We start from the raw sequence: 15,327 nt of genomic DNA, 5'->3' as shown, positions 1-15,327 counted from the left end.
AGTAATGTGCCTGAAGCCTACTGCAAATGAACTCATCCATTAATCAGTTTGTGTTGGGTTTTCTCCTAACTAGAAACTCGAGGATGACAAAGAAAAATTAACAAAACACAGTCGTGCTTTTAAGAAAATAATGGAGCTTTTGAATACAGAGTATGAGGCACTAAAGAAGGAGCTGCAAGAAAATGAGACCCATTCTCAGGTATAGGTCAAGTTACATATTATCCCTTCAGTTGTTTATTTCTTGGTTTTGGTTTTCTCATACACATGAAGCATTGTACAGACAGAATCTGTTTGCTCCTTCTCAGTGAGTTTTCTAAGTCATGTGTTTTAAGTGTGTAACTGTATTTGCTGTTTTCAAACCAAAGGTAATGTTATGCCAACAAATGGCTTGTAAGCTTTGGATTATTAGCAGACATCTTTCTGAGCTAAAAGTTGTGAATCCTTTGTTTAAGTGTTTGTGTTAATCTTGCTCAGAACTCTCTACCTTCTGCCCTTCCTTTGCTTAAGTAGTTTCAGGACGAAGTTAGAAAGAAACTTCAGGGACAAAAAAGGTCACTAGTAATTAGCGAAGATCCCTCTTGCTTTTAAAATCATAGTGATTTTTTTTTTCTCCTTTAAATCTGTGCTATTAATTCCATTTTCCCTTTTTCCTATTTTGCTCCTTGCAGGCCACTGAAGTTTTAGGGTCTGTTTACATTTAAACAGCTTTGGTATATATGTATGTTTACATTTCAAAAGTGCATCAGGAAAGATGTTTATAACTTCATGATAGGCTTCTGTTCTTTCATTATAAACACACATAAATTGCTGTCACTTTGGCAGCAGAACTTTACTGGTATATATGTTTGAATGCACAGAAGAAAAATAGATAACTTTAAAATAAAGTGGAAAGGGAAACTGGTTTTTTAATGCATTTCACTGTTTTTTATTGATTGAGGTTGTTGAGATATTTCTCCTTTAGAAATGTTATTTTTTCTAGTACAGTTAAAAGCTGAAGGTCATATTGTACATGTTTAAGTTGACTTTCTTCTGAAATTAATGTTGTGGAGCAGATGAGAAGGCACAGCTCTGACTGAGGCATATGCATCCCTTTGTAGCATAGGATTATTATAATCCTTCTAGGGTGATGACATAAATCCTCAAAGCTACATGCCAAAGTGTGGAAGACTTCAGATACTGTGAATCTTTTTTGCCAAGATCACATTCTAGGGTTTAGGTAAATTAGAAATGCATACCCAAACAGTGTTAAGATACTTGCATAATGAGGCAATATATATAAAGTAGTAGCTGTACAGAATTTCTTCAGTTCATTGAGCTTTGGCAGTTCTATTTTTATGTGTGTGAAAAGGATTTGTTTCTTTACTTTTTATGTCCTGAGTGTAAAAAAATGAGGCTGTATGTCTTATAATAACTGGTTATTTGACATTCATCAAGCATTTTGAAGTACAAATTGTGTTCATAAATGTGGAGGAGTTGGGCAATTTTGCAAGAGGTCAACTGGTCTTCAAGCAGTTACTATAAAAATACACTGAATCTTTCCTTTTCTGTGTGCAAGATAGTAAGTATTTCAGTTCCAGGCTCCTTTACTGGCTGTATTGTGTGCAGCAATGTCTACCAAGAGGACAATAATAATTCTAATTAGTCAGAAATACCTAGTCTTTGAAACAAATTATTGCCTTGTTTGCTGTGGACTAGTACACTAGATAACTGATTCTTTACTGTTAAGGTTTGAATATATGGAAACTATTTTCATCTCTTCCAGCTTAAGGAAAGCTTTAAAGTAAAATACTGCAATATTTTCCTTATTTATTGCCTTAATTTCTACTTAAAGTTTAGTGTCAGAATGGTTTTCAGTTTTACTTTTAAAAATAACATCTTCATATCTTGAAATGCAGAACCTTGAACAGTAGCATCAGAAAAACAAATATAAAATTGTATTATAAGGAAGCAGCCATCAATATAATGTCCACATTAGTTTCCTGTTGATGCTGAAAGTATTGAAGAAGTGCCAGCGCTGAACCCACACTCCTACAATCTTCTCGCTGCAGCTCTGTTCTTATCACAACTTCTGGCATCAGACAGGAAACTTAACTATGGAAGTAAGGAAGTTTCTTCTGTGTAGTGCAAAGTCCAAGACAGTGTCAGGAAATATTGTATCTTTGGTGATTTTAGATCTTACTGATTCTACGAAGAGATCCATCTAAATGATATGAAGCATAATGAGAATTAGTATCTCCCTGAATTGTTCACCTTTTTACTTCTGACTTGCTGTTAACTTTCTTATATGCCAAGTATTGAATTCTCATCTGATTTTTTCATCTGTCACTGCAGTTGCATACAGTGCTTTTATACAGATGGATTATGAAGTGCTAAATTATCTATGCAGGTTAATCATAAGCAGGTTTAAAAGCATTTTGCCATTGTTTCTCATTTCTGTGTTTTTTACATGAAATAACTTTGATCTTATCAGTTAATAGAGTACAAAGTACTGATACAAAATTATTTGTGTAAAATATGTGTGTAATTATTACCATTTTCATTTTTGACTCTTTTTGCGTTTTTGTGTTTTCAGCTTACAAATTTGGAGAGGAAGTGGCAGCACCATGAGCAAAATAACTTTATGATGAAGGAGTGTATCCTTTTCTTTAAGAAGTAAGAGTCAAATTCACACACTGTATTAATTGAGGAAGAAATCTGTTTCCTCCAGCACAGTAAGACAGGACGAAATGGTCTGCAAAAGACAGAGGAGGGGGGAAAGGCAATCCTTTGCAAATATCTGGTTAGCTGATAGATATTATATATAGCAAAGCTTGCATGTGTTCTCTGAAAGAGTTTTACAGGGACCTAAAGCATAAGCTTTGCCTTGCAATCTGGAATTTTTCCTTCTTTCTCAGGTTTGCTGCTAGGTTTCATATAAAGTTTATCTTCACATCTCTCCAGTATTATCTGATACTAATCTGCCAGCATAGCATTGTTTGAAAACATGCTGGGGCGGGGAAACTGTCTTGTAGCTCTCTCTTTATGGGATTCAAATTAACAAGTTACATTCCAGTAATGTATCAGCGAAGTCATTACTTGCTGATTTGCAAATGGCTTTCATAAGATAGGTTTTGAAATTAGGGAAAAGCACTGAAGTTTGTTTTAGTTAAAATTCTTCTCATCTGGTACTATTTTTCTATTTTTCTCTTTAGTTATGATAGAGATCTGAATAGGACCAGGCTGTGCTTTTATTTTATATTCTAGAGACAGTGAATTCACTGCAATAAAATTACTTCTTTAAAATGATTTAAGAAATAAATTGTTATTTTAAAAATCTGGAATCTCTAATATACACAAAATCACCATTATGTCATTACACTACAAATGTAATTGGTAAAGGTAACATCAAAACTAGACCCCACCATCTAGTGTAGTGTGTTGAACAGTGAACATTCCTTCATGTCTCAGTAAATGGCATGGGGATATATTTCAGGCAATTCTGTGTCACCCTAGCCTTCACAGAAATAATACTGATGATGATGATGATGAGAATTATTTAGTACTTAATGCATATACTTATAGCTAAATGTATATGTATACATATAATGTTGTTTTCTGCAAATACCAAATATCCCATTTCTCAAACCTGCTAAGTGCTCTAATTCTTAGAAAAATATCTGAACGAAGTCTTGGACAGTGTAATATTGTTGGAGCCACATCCTCTTTGAAGGAAGCTCTACAGGAATACTTTATTAGGGCAATACTCTTAAGCACAATTTTTCTCAACAGAAAAGACTTTAAAACAAACCAAGAGATAAAATTGATCAGGATATTAAAGTATCTCCTAACTTGGTATGAAATATTGCCTATCCAAGTGCAGACCCTTATACAGAGTACTTATATCCTGTTGGACTACTGGAGAGGGGCTGCTTTCTTGGACTGGGACTTCTGTAGCCAGACTATACAGCTGTACATAACTGAATGCCTTGAAATGGTTTGGTTTGCAATGTAACAATAGGCAGAGTCCTTTATGAGGGACTTATTGCCTATACATCTATATCTCTATATCTATCTATCTATCTATCTATCTATCTATATATATATATATATATCAATATATCTATATACATATATATATATATATATGTGTGTGTGTATATGAACAAAAGTGACTTAGGCATGTAATAATTTCCTTTTTTTCCTTTTTCTAAAGTGCTTGTCGTGAGATGGCAGCTAGTAAATAAGAGTAAATCTTTTAACCCCAGTCTTGAGTTTTTTCCACTATTTTCATGCCTTGACAGTTTTCATAGAAGGAAATGTATGGTGTTGTGGTTCCCTTGTGGTCTGTGATTATGCTCATATTTGTCCTGGCATTTTGTTTCCTTAATTCTTTTAATCAGTCATAGCAACAAAAAGTCAGGAGAGTGACTACCAGCCAATAATGAAGAATTCGAGAAAGCTGGTCAAAGAATACAACAAAGCTCTCATAGAAGCTTTACAGAACACCAAGAACTGAACCCAGGCATTTCCTTCCTGCCCGAAGGGACCAACAATGAGAGATGTGCAAAGGCCGTGTGGAAAGCTGGACTACTGAGATAATTTATTCACCACTAGGGTGACAGATATTCTTAAAACTATTTTCCAGGTTATTAGAAGTTGCAGGTTTTAATACTATCTCTCCTTTTGCACTGTTTAATTTTTTTAGAAATAAACATCTGAATTTTAGAAACAAAAAGGAAATACTGCCCAATGTATTGCTGAGGCCCATTGCTGAATTGCATCTCAAATGTGCAATTTTAGTCTGCTTTACATGCTGAATTTCTAATTGCCTTGTAGTCCTACTCCTGCCAGACAGAACAGGACTGCTTGACAGGCTGTCATATGCATTATCTTAAATTAAGTGCATAATAAGATGAATGGTAATATCAAAATACAATACCTATATATATAGCAATTTATACCAAGTAAGGAAAGCATCTGAGGATGACAAGCATATTTTAAAGTCAAAATTGCTTCATTCCTTCATGTAAAATCTTAAAATAAAAGCAAATGCCAGCAAATTTTCATTTCCTAATGGAGAATTAACTTTGTTATTTTTTAAGATGTAATTAAAAAAAAGCAAACTCTGATAAAATGTAGTGAAACATAGCTAACTGATTTTGTGTGGAACATTTTACTGCTGTAGTATTCACCAGTAAAGGAAATAGCAGAGAAACTTATTTGTATTTTCTGCAATGTTTTTTTCCCTCCGGTTTCAAGCAACAGTGTCATATGAAACCTCTGACAAAAATCCAGAAGAGTTTCAACATAGAACAAAAACAGGGCTTATAAAAAAATAACAATGTGCTTTATGATACAGAAATTTCAGAAAATATTTAGATTTTAAAAAATTTCTGTTTATATATTTGTCTCACATTCTACACATAATTATTTTATAAACTGCTTGTTGATCATTTCTTTCACACGGTATATTGTAATCTTGTCCTGATCAAATAGAAAAAGCACAGCTGACTATAGATGGAAATCTTAGCTGAACAGTAAACTAGTCTTATAGAAAGAAACTGCAAAAAAGCAGTGGGACCTGGATTTATAGTTGTTCTGCTCACTTAGAAAAGTTTTCCAGAAAATAGGTAGTCTATGCACCTCAGTTCATGAAACTGGAGCAGAGAAATTATTAGGAAATGTTCTGAGTCCATTAAAATAGTTGTGTATTTTTGTCACTAAAATTCCTCAAATCTGTGATTGTCTTTTTGAGTATAAAAAAATCTGTAAGCTAAAAATGTTGAAGATTTGTGCCGAAAGCACTGTGTTTGCTAATTCAGCACAATGAATGGTGTTGCTCTTTATGTTTAGAATATTTAGAGATAATGGAACGGGATTTCTATAAACTAAGGACTGTTATCTAGGGGAAATTCCCACTAAAGTCTCTTCCTTCCTGTCAGAGTTTCAGCTATTCCAGAGAAAGCCCATTATTTGCAGAGATAAAGTTGAGCCAGAGAGGTCACCTCCTGAATTCCACCACTGAATTCCACACTATCTAGAATAACATATTGAAATGAACAACGGAAAAAAGCTGCAGACTGAATAAACAGACTGCTTTGACTTTGCTTTCTCTCAGGGCAGGGGAAGGTTTAATTCCTTGTTAGTGATTCTGTAAGATAGCATGGTAAAGCTTACAGGTTTTTACTGTGCTCCCAGGAGATGCCTGTCATGAAATCCCTTTCTCCAGCATGCTGTTTTGTTCCTTGTTCTACTGAAGGATCTTCAGATAACCTGTTTCTGTGTAAGAATCTCATCATTTGTTCTTTCTCTTAACAATTCACTCTTATGGTCCTTGAGAGCAGTCATAGTACCCACAGCTGAAAAGAACTGTATAGATTTGGAGTTGTAAACTGTGCAGGAAGTGTTTCATCTCCCTCTGTAAGATTATTAACTCACTCCTAGTAGTGAGCTGAGTAAATTGCACCCTTATGTAGTTCCTCAAGTGCAGTGAAAATCACCTTTTCTTTAACTCCTTATATATATACTTTTTTAGTACAGTTTAGGTACTGGACAATGTTTTTTCACCGAAGCTCCTGTGTGCACATCAGGATACTAATTCAGTAACACAGGTCTCTCTCTACTGAGGCGATCTTTTGTCCATTTTATGCTACGACTTCAGACTGAGAGGGCATTAATTAACTGTCAGCATCTGCAGAGTGGAGATATTTAAAATCTCTTCTGCTCACCTCTCTCAGCAGGGCTGAGTAAGTATCACCTCCCTCAGCCTGCCTGCCAATGCTCTTCCTAACTTGCCCCAGAATACTGCTGGCCTGTTCAGCTGTGCATTGTTGGCTATTGGTCACCTTGGTGTACACTGGGAAGAGCCTCAAGGTGCTTCTCAGTAAAGCAGGTTTCCAGCCACTCAGCTCTCAATGTGCATGGATGCCTGGATTGTTCCTCTGCTGGAGTAGCACTGTGTATGTATCTGTGTGGAATTCCAGTGTGTGGAACTTCATGACATTCTTGGCTGCCCACTTCACCTGTTTAGATCCCTCTGAACAGCACTACACCTATATGGTGTATCCGCCACTCCTCCCAGCTTTGTGTCATCTGCAAGCTTCCCGAGGATGATCTCTGACCCATCATCCAGGTCAGAAAAGATTTCATCATCAGTGAAAAGATTAAACTATATTGCCCTCATATCCATGGCTGTGATATTCCACTACTGGCTGACCTCCAACTGGTCTTCAGGCCACTGACCACACAGTGAGCCCCAAGCCTGCTTTTCAGGTTGGGTAGGCATAATTTCTGCTTCATAAGTCTCTGCTCTCTGCTCATGATCAACTTCCCATCCTTCATGTGTCTGGAAATCATATCCAGCCTTAGTTGCTTCACAACTTTCTCAGGGATTGAGATGAGGCTGACCAGTCTGTGATTGGACAGATCACTCTTCTTGCTCTCCTGAAGGCAGGAGCAACACATTCTAGCTTTCAATTCTCAGAAGCCTCTCCCTTACCATCATAAAATAAAAAAGGTACTCAAGAATGACCTTGCAATGCCTTAAGTCAACTACCTCTCTACACTTGTGGGTGCATCTCAACAAGCTCCATGTAATTACGTGTATGCAGTTTGTTAAAAGTTCCCTTACCTAGTCCCCCTTTAGTAAGACGCCACTGAGGCATTAGGATACCAGGTTTGACAATTACTGTCACTTCCACATCCCACTTCAATGGCACGCTGTATGAAAAGAAGCATTTCAATTTCAAGCCTTCAGTCAAAGTATCTGTTGCTGCCATGTTATTTGTGCTTGAGGACAAGCACAGGAATTACTGCTGTTGTTCCCAGCTTATGATGCCATGACAGTACACCAACCTCATTCCCATATATACAGGGATATCATCATATCTCCAAGCAAATTGTATTTTTGCTGCAAGCAAATGTTAATCCTCTTGCTGGTCTTCTGCTTTGTCTTGCCTCCATTATTTTTCATGGATTTTAAAAAGCTTGATTTTCTTTCAAAATAAGTTTATTTTTTAATTTCTCTTAGTGAGCTTAGAAGACAACAGTGCAATATTCCTGGGAGCAATTCCAGACAGGCAGAACACTGAGGGTTCTTTCTGCCTGACAACTTTAGTTAATGGTTCTTAGTGCTAGTATGTGCTGTTTCACAATTGTAGGGACATGTTGCCAAGGTGAAGTGTTTGTAAATTCTTTCTGTACACTTCTATTTCCCTGCTGCAAGCATAAAACAAAAATACAAGGCATAATGCAGGCCTTATGAGGAGGTGCAAGCCATTAGAATGTCTTAGTTTGAGGAGAAAGGGATTAAGGCTTACTTTGTAACTGTTCTTAAAGTATCTGCTTTGAGTGAGCTCCTTTGAAATGTCTCTCATGGTGATAATGCGTGTGGAGATGTAGCAATTGGAGCGAAAACCCTTCAGATTCTGAAAGTGGTCCTAAAATTGGAGCTCGCTTGAATACCTGCATGGTGTGAATAGCAGCTGAGTAGCAAATGATACATGTCTTGTATGTGCAGAGCAAGGCTCTAAAATGCAGGTCAGTCATTCAGAAGGGAACTGGATTCCTCCCCAAAAACATAGTTGTCATCTTTTTCTTTTTGGATAAAGAGGAAGGAAGCCTTTAAGCACACACTGCAACAGAGATTATATGAATTCAAATCCCAGCTTTGATCAATAATTTGTTGTGATTGACGGAATCTTGGAGCAGAGGAAAAAATGTTTTTGCCCTGACTTGTGCTCAACACTTAGAGGTCCTCCTTTAAGGAAGGAGGACTAACTGGACAATATGCCAAATGTGTGAGATGGGAGGAAATGTTCCACAATAAAATAAATAAATAAAAAAAAATAAAAAAAAAAAAAAAAGAGAGAGAAAGAGACAGAAATGTAAAATTATCCACTCTTGTTTCCTCTTGTAGAGCTAATTCCTTGAAAGCTACATTCATTTAAAGTGACTGAACTTGATTCACTGAACACTGGTATCTTTGTATCAGGCCCAAGATTTCTGCTGTGCAGCAAAGGATGAGTAAGGTGCAAGACCTCTGTCTCCAACATATGACTCAAGTTTGCCCATAAGTACTTGTGATGTAAGGGGGACAGCACTTCTTACAATTAAGAATAAGAATAAAATAGTGACTATAGTAGAAATTATAACTTGCATCAATGACTTTAACAGTTATGCATGAGAGACAAAATTATAAATGAAGCCTCCAGATTACCAAGATTTCTGCCAGATTGCCAATCCCAAATTTGGAAGAGGCAGGTGAACAGCAAATTTATCACTAAGTTGTCCTTGTTTAAAATCACCATTAAAAAGCACCATTGAATCATACTGACAGTGTGATAGTAAGTCAGTGGAAGACAGTAGGTCCTGCAAACAAGATATTAAGGATGAATTTTTGTAACCCTAATGCTGAGAACACTACCCCTGAGTTGACATGACCCATTTCCTGGTCCTTGGAAACAATAGTCCAATCTTCAATGCTCACATGTATTAAGAGGCTTATAATATTAATCTTTATTCCTCCAGATGGAAAAAATATGAAATTTGCCTTGTTCATGCCCTTTTACTTTAAGCAGTAATAATACTGTGCATCATTTGGGGAGATTTAATATCAGTATCTTAAAGTTATTTGGATATATAATTGTTGCCATTAAACATAGATACACAGATCCATTTGTACTTCAAAATATGTTGTAAAAAATTACAATTATTAAAGTAGTAGAGCAGAGAAGCAAAATTTTTCATCCTTCTGCTGACAACCAGCCAGGCCATTCTAAAACGTGCATGAGCATTTTTCAGAGGAATACAAGTGACTTGCAAAGTCGAAATTTTCACAGCACAGATGTTAGACAAATGGCCTAATGTTCTTCACAGTGACTTTACTGATACAGAAGTTCTAAAGTATTCCTGTGGTTTTTCATCAGCTGAGCTTTCCCTTTGAAAGAAACCTGAAATTCCCATCAGGTCCTGTGTTTAATTCCATTCAGTAGATCCCCTTTCAGCATCACGAAGACAGGAAAAAAAACCAGTTCCCTTTGGCTAAGGCTGTTCTGTATACTGCTCAGTACTCAGCCATTTTCCAGGCTATGTTCTCCAAGATAAACTTTTTACAAAACAAAACAAAAATGCTGAGAAAACAAAGTGGATCATAGCTATGTTTACAACCCTGAATTGCCTTCTAAGTATGCCTATGCAGGAGAAGCAGTAGAAAAAGCATAAAGAAACTGCACCTCCTCCGAATGAGGTGCAGCAAAAAACACTGTTACCTTTTCTACCTCACCTTTAAACGTCTCAGAACCACCCATTTCAGTAGCACCATTCCTCCATATACTGTTCTATCCGTGTTTGCCTGACATGTACCTCAGTGTTGTGGTGCAGGATTCATTTGGTGTGTTCTGTTACCCCCTAAAGCTATAATAGTTCGGTCCTGGGATCCCCCTCTCCCCCTCCCCTGGAACCTCTCTCTCTGAGAGTGTCAATTCGTTCTCTCCTCCCCTGTTTCCCTGGTTACCTTCTGTCAATCCCTCCCCAAGTTCCTGTCCATCACCCACTGTCTCCTTCCCATATTCCAGAAAGTTCTCCTTTCTTCGGTGGGTGATTGGATCGGGAACAAGGGTCCCTCCCTGTCACATTCCCTACTGGCTAGCCGGCATGTTTCTCACGAGTTTGTTCACTCCCCAGTTCTCCCTCATTGGTTAATGTGCCGTGTTTCCACCCCCTTTATAAGCTGCTGTATTCCTGTCTCGTGGTCCCTGCTCGGCTGGTGCACCTGGAGTTAACAAAAGGCTCTGGATTTTACCCCCGAGGAGGGTCCCTCCTTTCTTTCTTCTACTTCGCCTGCCTGCTGCTCCCTGCTGCCCCTTGCTGAGGCGCTCCCGGGACGCCCCGGCGCATCTAGGAAGTGCCCCCCCCGGCTGTCGGCTGCCGTGCCTTCAGCTCAGCCGGTGAGACCTCCTCCCCTGCCCGGGGGAGGAGAGAAACTCGGACAGCAGCTCAGCACCTCAGAAACCTTTACCCTCCGTCCATTTACCTCCGCCACTGCAGTGGTGGGGGCAGTGCTCATCTTGAGTGCTTGCACCAGCAGCTGCACATGTCATCTCCCTGGCCTGCTGGCTGCTACCTCTCACTTCCAGGTAGTCCTCAGATAGATGGCTTAGGGGCTGCAGATGACCTCAGTGGCATAGGATGTGTTGCAGAGGAGAACATGATCTGTTTGAGAAATTAAGCTTAAAGCCCATAATTTGTGTACCTTTGTTTCACATTAGCTGACTGTGATGAGTAATAATTCCTGAAGTTCCTTTACTGCCTCCTAATAGCACATATTAACATCACGTCAAGGCCAAAGTAATGGCTTGGTTCCAAAAAATAGAATACAACCAGACACTGCAAGAGGATATGTGATTTCTGCTAACACATCTACCTGACTAAAGAAGTATAGTGGCATTGTTTGTTTTTCCTCTTCACATATTTCCATGTGGTACAGCATGTATGAATGGGTTGTCCTTGAGACAATTTGCTGCTTATCTAAGGAGGAAAGCATGGTGTCAGGAGTTCAGGGCACTTGGCATATCATAAAATTAGCCTTCAGCAAAGAGAGTTATGAAAAGCCATGTTTAATGCTAGGGTTATATTTACATGTTGGAAGACAGTTTGTTTCCCTGTTGCAACTAATTTGAATTTGTGCGTGCCATTGTGTCAGGGGTTAAGATGTGAATATGTTTGAATCAGCAGTTAACAACCAAAAAAACTGATGTTTTAGAGGGGAACTCTTTTGAAACTTTGGGAGTCTTTCCAAGTAACTTTACAAAAGATGAGAATGTGGCCTAAGGGGCCAAAATACAGCTACATACCTGGCTGAGGATGTAGCAAGGATGTTCATTGGACAGCCTGGTAGTCAACAGCCCCACATGGAATAAAAGTTAAAGTCAGTGCCATATTTTATTCCTTGTGCCATCCTTACTTTTAGCCCAGTTTCTTTTACTGGGTTTCTGGTTTTGCCAAAGGCTATTTGGAATTCTTCAGTTCATTAATAGTGAGTGCAGGCTGAGACTCAGTATCCCCATTAGGTAAGGACTGTCTCTTTGGTGGTGGGGACAGACAATCACCAATCAGAGGGTGATCAGATCATACAGTTTTTAGTTCATGGGACACAAAATTGGTATGACCTACCTTAAAAAATACATTCTAGTTTCAAGAAATATAAGGATGAAAATATGAAAGATAGACCTAGCAGACACTTAATGTTGAGTGAGAGTAAGTCAGAATATTGAAGTCCTTTAAATTCTGCAGTAGAAGAAGTTTATCATGTGATTAATTTTGACTTCAGTGGGAGGAGTATTTAAACTGTGGCACTTAAAAGCTTTCCAAATAGAAACAGACCTAAGTGGAGTACATTATTGTTGCTGAATTATAGATGCTATTCTCTATTTCTTCAAAAATGAAATTTTGTAAAGAAACAGAAATCAAATACACAGTCCTGCTGATGCTAGTACCTTAAGCAAATTCTGACTTGGGTTTGTACGTATTGCCTCTCTTCTGGCTTCAGCAGGCCTTTGCAACCTTCCTGAATTTGTGGAATGCTGCATACTCAGGCTGTCCACTCTGTCCTGGAGATAAATACCTTATGCCTTTTCATCATGGCAGATGAAACGATCAGTAACACAAGTTGGTTCTTCAAAAAAGAATTAACAGCTCACCTGGCCCATTTTTCATACTGCAAAATCAGTATCAGGAGTGTTTCTTTGTATTTAGTTGTATTTCAAATGGAGACATGATGCATTTCTCCTCAGTGACCTCTTTACAGCAGGAAAGTGAGATTTAAGTGAAAACTTTAGAAACCCCTCTAAACTTAGAATAGCAATCTGAAGAACCACAGTCTTGACTGCGGTTGCTTAACTCCCCTCTCCTTCCTCCCTGCTCCCCATCCTTCAACAAATCAAAAGACATTAAAAAATAGTCGAGGATTGGCCAACTTATAAACAGGTTAAATGAATGACAAAACAGTTATCCACTAGATAGGAAGTATGATAATACTTAGTATCTGCTAATACAGTAAGTATTCTGGTATTGGAGGGATCGCTGCTTGCAGACTTACAAAAGCTAAAGTGCAATTGGAAAGGGATAATCACTGCTACTTCATGTCTAGGATTAGAAAAAGAGTAGATGTTCTCCAAAATGTGAAATGGATAAAAAATACATGGATTTTTTTCGTCTGAAACCAAACCAAATAAATATCTTACATTCTGCCTCCTTTAAGTGTCAAAAAGGAATTTTAGTGGTGTTTGTACCTCATACTGTGTTTTTGCACCCAAAGGGTATTTTCAGTATAAATTTCTACTTGTTTTGGCTTTCAGTTATATGGAGGGCCAGGAGGCACACACAGTAAGTAAGGACCTCTGGGCTGCTGCCTTCCCATTTGCTGTGGTTGTAACCCTTCTCTCCACATGGCAGTAAATCTTGGGTATGAAGGACTTCCTCTGTGAAATCTACACTACAAGCGAAAGCTAAAAGGAAATTAAAGTAGAATAAACTCATACCCCTTTTGCAAAATTATGATGAACATTCCTTTTTCTGTACTTCTATAAAGGTAATTCTGGCTGTTGGCATCTTGGCAGGACTACAGAACTTCCAAATATTATATTGCCATGAATCATGTTTTGTCAAGTGGTAAATAAGACTGCTCTTTATTTTCAATTCAGTTTATATATTTGAGTCCTGCCTTTCTATTTATTTAAATTTTTTTCTGCTTTTCTTTGTATTTTTTTCTTTGGATTTTGTTTTTGCTTCCAAGACCTCCCTGAGTGATATGGGCATTTTAATCCTACTGAAGTCATAATAACTCAGTGTGAGATTTATTATTGCAACAAGTTTTCAGTCTGTTTCCAATTGTCAAATGTAAAGAAAAATTGTTTCCAATGAAACACATGAACTAAGGGAGTAGTTCTCTGGATTGTGGATGGCTTTGGTCTATACTGGCTTCAGCTGGCTGCTTTATTACTGTTTACTTCATATTTTCATTATTGTGTGCAGAAATGCATTGCAGCCAGCAGCTTACGTGTGTATTAAATAAATAAGGGAAAACACAATAGCACCCTGAGAAGTTATTAGACCTGGTCTCGAAGGAGATAATAACACTTTCCATCTACTGTACCTAGGTGGAGGATGTTTTACTTGCACTCTCCCGCCTACTGGAGGATGCCATCATTGTTCCTATTCTGCTGACTATGAACAGCAGCAGTCCCCTGCTTCTCCAGCAGCTCCAGATAATTGTTTTGATGTATTGCTGGACAGATGGGATTTGCACTGCCCTGCAGTCCTGCTGATACAAAAATGCCTTTAAGATCCTGCCTTTCCCATCCTAATCTACAAAGGAAACAGGAAAAAGGAACTTAAACTCCCTGTACTCAGACAGCAATGAGACCATTCCAGTCTGCGCCAGTGCTCTGATTTCTTGCCTGTGACTTGTAAACAGTGTACCATGCAGGACAAGAGTAACTGCTAAAGGTCTACGCCAGGGAAAGGATACTCCATGAGCGACTGTAAGAACTGGATGGATATACTTTGGAAAGCATGGACCCTCTAGCACACCTAGTTCTCTATGGATTCAGCCTGTTGATTTCAGGTAAACTTTGCCTTTAATAGCTGTAGTGGACCTGTCATGCCTTTCTTTGTTTTTCACACAGTATGCATCTACTCTTTCACTGTCTGCCCTTCCCTCCAGTGTTTACCTCTACTGATTTAAGTACTCATGTTTGTTTCAGTAAGTCCACATCTCTGTGCAGAGCTCTTGCAGCGAGTGAGGGCAGGACTGGGGCCAAGCAACTGGGGGTGATTTAACTACATGTAGGATCCACTGCTGCAGCTTTTAACTGTTGAAGTTATTTGTTGACACATGTTGCAGCAGGGTTTTTTTTCTTTCTAATGGTACAATTTTTTTCACACAGCTGAAAACTTTAAAACCATTGATGTCGTTCCCTAAGAAATCTGTTCTAAGTACAGATTAAATGTCAATTTCTTCTGTTACTGACTTTATGAACTAGATGTACACTTGATGTGTGTAGCTATTCCAGTATCTGGTTTTAGACAAGATTCCACAAGTGGGATTTAGATGAAAGTCAGTGAGCAAAAAAGGGAGAAAATACAAGATCAACTAAAAACACATCAAATATGGTTATATGGTATTATTAGCAAATGTCATTAGTTCAGCAAGTCAGAAGTTATCATAAGAGATATCTGAAGAAAGGTATACAGAAATATGATACTGATTCAAATTTAGCTTACAGTAATTTCAGCATTAATGTTTGAGATATCTTGCTGAACCATATCACATGCAGAGCCCTGAGGAAG

The 15,327-nt window shown here is 38.1% G+C and overlaps 2 protein-coding genes across 8 annotated transcripts in view; both read left to right on the top strand.

The window, feature by feature from the left end:
- The window catches only part of IFT74 (intraflagellar transport 74), a 35,860-nt gene extending 30,807 nt beyond the window's left edge, over positions 1-5,053 (top strand). For all 4 annotated transcript variants that reach the window (XM_041401115.1, XM_041401113.1, XM_041401114.1 and 1 more), the window contains 3 exons: positions 74-199; positions 2,573-2,633; positions 4,380-5,053. In XM_041401115.1, the coding sequence (XP_041257049.1) occupies positions 74-199; positions 2,573-2,633; positions 4,380-4,495 (303 nt within the window). In that variant the 3' untranslated portion in view covers positions 4,496-5,053. The remainder of the gene's footprint in view (positions 1-73; positions 200-2,572; positions 2,634-4,379) is intronic.
- A 9,223-nt stretch (positions 5,054-14,276) lies between these two features.
- The window catches only part of TEK (TEK receptor tyrosine kinase), a 38,887-nt gene continuing 37,836 nt past the window's right edge, over positions 14,277-15,327 (top strand). For 2 of the 4 annotated variants that reach the window (XM_041401121.1, XM_041401118.1), the window contains exon 1: positions 14,278-14,602. In XM_041401121.1, coding sequence (XP_041257055.1) covers positions 14,551-14,602 — 52 coding nt within the window. In that variant the 5' untranslated portion in view covers positions 14,278-14,550. Of the gene's footprint in view, positions 14,603-15,327 lie in introns of all 4 variants that reach the window. The other 2 variants (XM_041401119.1, XM_041401120.1) reach the window with 2 other exon arrangements.

The sequence above is a fragment of the Onychostruthus taczanowskii genome, unplaced genomic scaffold (genome assembly GCF_017590055.1).
Source record: "Onychostruthus taczanowskii isolate IOZ18803 unplaced genomic scaffold, ASM1759005v1 scaffold185, whole genome shotgun sequence".
Taxonomy (NCBI): domain Eukaryota; kingdom Metazoa; phylum Chordata; class Aves; order Passeriformes; family Passeridae; genus Onychostruthus; species Onychostruthus taczanowskii.
The sequence above is the reverse complement of the archived record's forward strand: the minus strand, read 5'-3'. Positions and strand labels throughout refer to the sequence as shown.